This window comes from Colossoma macropomum, unplaced genomic scaffold, assembly GCF_904425465.1.
Source record: "Colossoma macropomum unplaced genomic scaffold, Colossoma_macropomum, whole genome shotgun sequence".
Classification (NCBI taxonomy): domain Eukaryota; kingdom Metazoa; phylum Chordata; class Actinopteri; order Characiformes; family Serrasalmidae; genus Colossoma; species Colossoma macropomum.
In genome coordinates, this window is record NW_023494801.1 from 17,380,055 (window position 1) to 17,387,138 (window position 7,084).

The 7,084-nt window shown below is 41.6% G+C and overlaps 1 protein-coding gene across 4 annotated transcripts; it reads left to right on the forward strand.

Moving 5' to 3' along the window:
• The first annotated feature begins 2,324 nt into the window (after positions 1-2,324).
• Positions 2,325-6,796, forward strand: tob1a (transducer of ERBB2, 1a). Of its 4 annotated transcripts, none has more exons than XM_036589164.1 (2): positions 2,325-2,437; positions 4,732-6,796. In XM_036589164.1, exon 2 carries the CDS (start codon positions 4,898-4,900, stop codon positions 5,870-5,872), a length of 975 nt encoding a protein of 324 aa, XP_036445057.1. In that variant the 5' UTR covers positions 2,325-2,437; positions 4,732-4,897; the 3' UTR covers positions 5,873-6,796. The 4 variants fall into 4 exon arrangements, with proteins under 4 accessions (XP_036445057.1, XP_036445059.1, XP_036445056.1 ...); XM_036589166.1 differs by having other exon boundaries at positions 2,350-2,479; XM_036589163.1 differs by lacking the exon at positions 2,325-2,437 and adding an exon at positions 3,038-3,271.
• The last annotated feature ends 288 nt before the right edge of the window (positions 6,797-7,084 follow it).

Consider the following 7,084-nt stretch of genomic DNA (forward strand, 5'->3'; position numbering starts at 1 on the left):
CATTTCTGCAAGCCTGCAGTTGATCCTCTGCACATTTTCTCCCCATATATGTACCCTGTATCCTTATACTGCTGATGACTGATGGCAAAAAAGACAACAAATTGTCCTTTTTCTGTTTGAGAGAACAGTTTACTGAATATGCTATGCTATGGAAAGCTTGTGTAGGAGGTACTATATTCCACAGCATTGGATTTTTATGCTCATTTCTCAAGAAAATAAACATATTCTTCTTTATACATTCTGTTGAAATTCTGTTTTAATTCCTTTTAATGCTCGATGTTTGTGGACAAGCACATTGAATATGATATTATTTTGATCAGCGCCATTTTGTGCAAGATCAAAGCTTTCAGGCATATTCTGTTCAACAAGGACATAAACATAAGTGTGACAAGTCCCCTTCTAAAGTTAATACTAACAGTCAATAGTGATGACTTCAGCTTAAAAGTGAATATAGGCAAAAAAGGAAAGAACTTGCCCTTGTAATGTTTGCTAGAACAGGACTTACTGAGTTAAGACGCCATTTAAGGTTGTGGAGAGCGTTCTAGAATCTATGACATTGCATTTTCTCATGCTCCATTCTCAAGCCTGCAGTCATTCTGCTTATTCATATTCTACCCCTACATAGATATACCTTTATAATAGTCATGAAACTACTACAAAGCTGAACGCAGGCGAAAGAATTTGTCCTTACCTAAGGCCTAGTTATTAAAGACACTATAGAGGATTCCATATAGCATGCAAGTTTGCATTTCTTCATGTTTATTCCTCAGGCCTGCAGTCGTCTTCCTCCTATTATGATAGTGATGACTCTATTAGTAAGGTGAATGCAGGTTAAAAAAAAGAGAAGAAATTGGCCTAGTGAACAAAGACACTGTACAAGGTCGTGTAGGACATGGTGGATTCTACAACTTTGCATTTCTTCATGCTCTTTTCTCAAGCCTGCAGTCATTCTCTCCCTGGCAGAGCGCCGGATCCCTCTGGGAATTAATTGGAGATTACTGATCTTTAAAGCTCACATCCCTTGACAAGAACAAGTTACAGCAGAGACTGGAATGTGTGTTATTGGATTAACCATAAGACAATATACCTGTCTTAATGTGCTGTCTTGCAGTACTGCTGATCGTTGAATTGTTTCAGATCAGGATCACCTCAGTGCAACAAATAACATTGCACAACATCATTTCATCTTTAAAATCATTGCCTAATTGAAGTGGGAGTTTATGTGAGTTTCTATAGATTGCTCCATTCTAGAGAATTTCACAAGATATGTTTAGGTTCGCTTGTGGTTTTGGATAGTAAATAAAATGGCTATATTTGTGTGTCGTAGATATTGAGTTCCCTGGGTCCTACTCATACTATTTCATCTCCATTTTACATTAAAACACTCTGAATGACTTTGTTTAACGACTAAATTATGCAGATTTTTTGGGTGGAATTGCCCTTTAATTGAAGCCTAAGTGCACTACGTGCAGAAAAGTGTCATGCAACCTTCCGCTGACTCCAACTGAAAGAGATAGTGAGGGGGCCGAGTGGCACAAATAAAGCTGGAGAGCCTTCAGCACCACTGTCCTGTGGCCAGAAAGACACATGTCCAGATTTTTGTGGGCTGTTTGCAGTATAAATAACACGCAGTGGACTGACAAACCTGTGCCTGCTTGTGTCATGCCCTCAGCGCATGCATGCCCTATCATATCCCTGCCTCAAGAAGTACTACGCATTCAAGAACTAGCACCCACTGCATCACTGAAATATCATTTTACAGAAATATAGAAATATAGTGACTTTTTCTTGTATTTAACCATGGTGTCAAGCGTGTTTGTAAATTGATTACTACTTTCAGAGTATTAGCACTATCACAAGACTAAATACTGTGAGCTATCGCACGCACACTTTAGGAGAAGTAAGCATTGATTTGGATGTAAACTAAGGTGGGTTTTCCTGTACTTGCTAGGCAATGAAGTCAATATCCTGCTCTTAAGTGGAGTCAGAAGTCAGAGCGTTGATGAAAGTACATAAATAATATCAACGTCAATTCTTTATACTTTTTTTGATGAACTGATTACTCCATGATAAACTGACAGGTCTGACACTCAGTTTGAGGAACAATACACAGCATATATTTGCATTTAAATGTGAATTACCTCTTGAAAATTAAGTGTCCCTATTCAACTAAGGCAGCACATGACGTCAGCAACGAGCTGTCGGCGCGCCATTCACGAGAAGATCCGGCCCCGTTTTTCAGCCAATCGGTGTTCATAATTTTTTTTCTTCCTGCTGCCATCTACACTGAGCTCCACCCCTACTATCACCGTATCGCTCCGCACAGGCTCTCCCTCACGGCCAGCGTATGTGCTGACGGCTGAACTGCGATATGAAACGTTTGCAAATTTAACAAGGCCTGCTTAAAAACACAGGAACCAGTCTCTCCAACGCGACGGTAAGCAGGCAGTCGAACTTAACTCGTGACTATTGGATGAAGGTAAAATATCCCCCACTGAACTAGCTTTTAGTTTAGTTTGAATAGACTGACAGAGCGGCACTACCTTCGTGACTGAAAATACAGCTACCTTTTTTGGAAAGTGACTGAGAGACTTAAATTTAGTTTATTCACCGAATGTCTTGCTCCGAATATCTTAAGTTCCGTTTTCTTATTAAATACTGACTGGTACCTGCTTGAATGTGTCACTCATGCACACGGACAGACTGTTGAGATGTTAAACAGTGTCGTTTGTGAATCGGACAGACAGCAGGCTGTGATGTGGCTTGTTCAGCAGATCAACTTTGTGCTGGGAGTGCTGGAACTAGGTAACGCGTGACGTCCGTGTCCTTTTAATGGGCGAAACGCTGTAATGAAATCGGGCACCTTTTGATTGATTGTGAAAAGCACCAATGAGCCCAAGAGGCGTCACGCTAGGGGCGGGTTTATCCCTCGAGTCGGGCCAATCCCATGCTCGGATAGGACGTTCGTATTGTTTTGACCTTTGAAACCGCATCACCGCCCACCTCGTGTCCGTGGCGGAGGAAAACTATAAATACAGGAGGGTGACAGCAATCGGACGACGAAGTTGTAAAAACACCCAGGTAGTCGGGGTGGGAAGACGCTTTTAAGAAGGTTAAACGGAAGCAAAATTAACCTTTTCAGGCGCCTACAAACTGGAATACACTTTTTTATGTTAACTTACTTAATGTGAAGAAAGTATTTATATCTGCAGTTTTCTATTTGCACTAGTTAACGGTACTTCAACTACTGAGAATCTTTTTTAAGACGAAAGTAAGTAGCAACGTTCTTTTCACGCTACTCTTAGAGCTCCTTCGTTGTATTTAACTGACTGTTTGACAGTGTTGTGCAGTTAACTGGTCGTCGTGCAAAATGTAGACTAACATTGTAATTTTGATCACGGAGAGAACTTAAATATCGAGCCAACTTACTGCGTCAGGGCTAGGAAAGAGGCTTCAGTATCTGGGAGGGGTTGCTAACTAGTAAAACTCCGTACAGCAGCCTTTTGCTCTTACGTTTTTTCGGTTAAGTTAAATTTCTTTATTCCTTGCTTATATTAGGCAATGCAGCTGTCGGGAGGAGGTAGGTTACTGATCTGTATGTCGACAGTTTGGAGTTATTCGTCATTCGGCATGAAACCTCTTGCTTCCTTTCTGTGTAGGATTAGCTTGTTTAAGGGGAAGCGTTGTAACGTTATTTGTATGGAGGCTAAATGTATTAAGAGCACGTTTTCTGTTCTGCAAGTGGTTGATTTACTTTGTATGCCTGTGGTTATCCTTGCTGGTACAGGCGAAAAGGGTGATATGTATTCGCAGTTGTAGAGAATGAAATGTCAGTAGTCGTAGTCATTTCCCAAAAGACGTGAGGAGCAGTTTTGCATATAGGTTAAAATGAAACGAGCTCTGCTGGAATGTGCGACTCACGAAATGTGTGTTTTTTAACCGTTTCGCCGCGGTCGTTAATGGTGAGCCATGTTCCTCCAACCTACTGAAACGTTCTCGGCTTTAACACCGTAACGTTAACCTCTTTACCAACTTTACCAATGTAGTTCTTTAGGTTTCTAATCGCTGCAACACGTTATTTCTAAAAATAGATTGAACTAGATCTAGTTCGACGTTGCCGACTCTGCTAGTCTCACTTGTATGGGGTCTAGTGTAAGCTAGTTATTATGTAACGCGATCAGATCCGTGAGCCCCACAGCTGCCTGCCTCTGACGACAAACTGCATATAGCACGCAGGCTTACGTCGATAGGGCTTGCCTTCTGTTTTTTCCTCTCTTCATCGCAAACTGTTGCCATCGATTAAGCGCAGGTTCTTCTCTGGTTTTACACCGTGCCAGATGTCGAATATTCACCAGTCCACCCGGTGCTTATTTTACATCTTCATTTTTTGTTGGTGCGTATGCACTGAATTTTACCTAGACCTTCACACACCCAGACCTCTTGAAATTAATGCTTGACGCATGAAGGAGTTTTCAGGGTTGGTTTCCTGCTAAGTCTGCCGCAGCTGAAAGATTTTTGGATTATAATTTCACGTTTTACTAATGGTTGAATGACGTTTTTGTGTTTTCTGAGATTAGACTGACCAAACTGTTGCTAGCCATTTCATGAAGTGCTCGTTTTAACCTACAAACAGGTCTTTTGGAAATGTCATGGCTATTTGTTGACAATCATGATTGTAGTCTATGTGGCTGTTTTTTTTTTAACATGGCTTTTTTTTTTGCTTTTCTCAAGGAACTGGATCTCTCATCTGTGGAAGGAGACATTTCCTCTGCAACCAGCACTTTGTTCCTTTGCCTGGCTCCAGCTGAACCTCGTCCTGCGGGAAGCTTGATACCGCACAACGTTTTGACCCGTCGACGGAAATACTAATATTTTGCACCTGGGCAGTTCAGCAGCTATGCAGCTTGAAATCCAAGTAGCACTCAACTTTATAATTTCTTACTTGTACAATAAGCTGCCGCGGCGACGCGTCAACATTTTCGGTGAGGAGTTGGAGCGGCAGCTGAAACAGAAATATGAGGGACACTGGTACCCAGACAAGCCATACAAAGGATCTGGGTTTCGCTGCATACATGTCGGAGAGAAAGTGGACCCAGTCGTAGAGCAAGCAGCCAAAGAGAGCGGGTTGGACATTGAAGACGTCCGCAACAACCTGCCTCAGGACCTTAGCGTCTGGATCGATCCTTTCGAGGTGTCTTATCAGATCGGGGAAAAGGGACCTGTCAAGGTGCTGTATGTGGACGATAGCAACGAGAACGGGCTAGAGTTGGACAAGGAGATCAAGAACAGCTTTAACCCTGAGGCCCAAGTCTTCATGCCAATCACCGAGCCTATGGGACCCTCGCCCACGTCCAGCTCCCCGTCCCCTCCGTTCGGCCAGTCGGCCGCCGTCAGCCCCACCTTTATGCCCCGCTCCACCCAGCCTTTAACCTTCACCACTGCCACCTTTGCCGCCACCAAGTTCGGCTCCACCAAGATGAAGAGCAGTGGGCGGAACAACAACAAAGTGGCGCGGAGCTCTCCCACCAATCTGGGCCTGAATGTGAACAACCTTTTGAAGCAGAAAGCCATCTCCACGTCGATGCATTCTCTCTATGGCCTCGGCTTGGGTGGGCAGCAGCAGAAGACCTCGGCCCTGTCACCCAATGCCAAGGAGTTTGTGTTCCCCAGCCTGCAAGGCCAGGGCAGCCCAAGTGCAATGTTCCCTGGGGATAGTTCCCTCAGCCTCAGCTCTCTCCAGTACAATAATGCCTTTGACGTGTTCGCCGCCTATGGGGGCCTGAACGAGAAGTCCCTGATGGACGGCCTGAATTTCAGCTTGAGCAACATGCAGTATTCTAACCAGCAATTCCAGCCAGTAATGGCCAACTAGGAAACAAAGATGTGACTAAAATGACCAGAGATATGTGACAGGGGTGGGGGGGTTGCTTATTTTCAAAAATTCTGAAAAAGAGGAAAAAAATAGAAAAGAGAAAAATGGAAAAGCTTACACGTCAACTGTACAGTCCCAGTGTACAAGTCAAAGAGCATGAGCCCGAGGGTGAACTACTTTGCCCCCTTGAGTTTTTTTTTCTTTCTTTCTTTCTTTTTTTTCTTTTATTATTATTTTTTTATATAATGAAGCTTGTAGTACTACATGTCCAAGCTTGGTTACCTAAACTCAACATTATATTGCTTTTCTTTTGCCAACCAAGCACAAAATTATTTTTATTGACTGTTTTAAGATATCTCTATGAGGAATTAAAACACAAGTCATGGCCTCTTACAGTATTTAAGATATAGCTGGACAGCCAATTTTCAAAGAATTGGCAAAAATACTAAGTGGGATTTCCTGGTCTTTTTTCTAATTGTATAATTTAATTTAGTACAGAGTTTGTAAAATATCAGAGTATATATTGTTTCTACGACATGGTATTGCATTTATATCTTTTTACTACTCCAGTGATCCGTGATGGCTGCAGCAGCTTTTGTGTTATTTCTTTTTTTATTGAAATTGTAAAATGAATCCATCTTTAAAAACATCAACTATTCTAAAGATTGTGTACAGAATATTCCGTAGTGGTGGGATTTAAGGATATTTGCTTTTTTGAAAAAACATAAGAGTTGTATTTTCTGTTAAGAGTTAAAAGATTTTTGCTATATTATGGACAAAATGTAATCGTATATTAATTTTGTACCTACATTGTGCAATACTTGATAAAAACAAACGGTATAACAAAGTATTTGGAGTCAGTGTCTTACATGTTAAGAGGGACTGATAGTTTATTAAGTTTGTATTAAAATGCTTGAAAATATACTCTTGTCTAATGTTTCCATTAATGTTAGGGCTGAATGTATTGAACACACTATCATACCATCAAAGACCATGCATACTACACAAGTATCTTTCACAATTAGTGTTGTGAAGATAGCTTTAGTGGTATGGGTGCTTTAGAGCACTTGAGTGAATTCATTTGATTCTACATAGTAACTCGAGCATATAATATGAGCCCTAAATCAGCACAGCCTATATTCATTTGAACAGACCAGATAAAATTTGTCATTGTGAGGTGGATTTTTGTTCATATTGCAGTGCTTGCTGCTT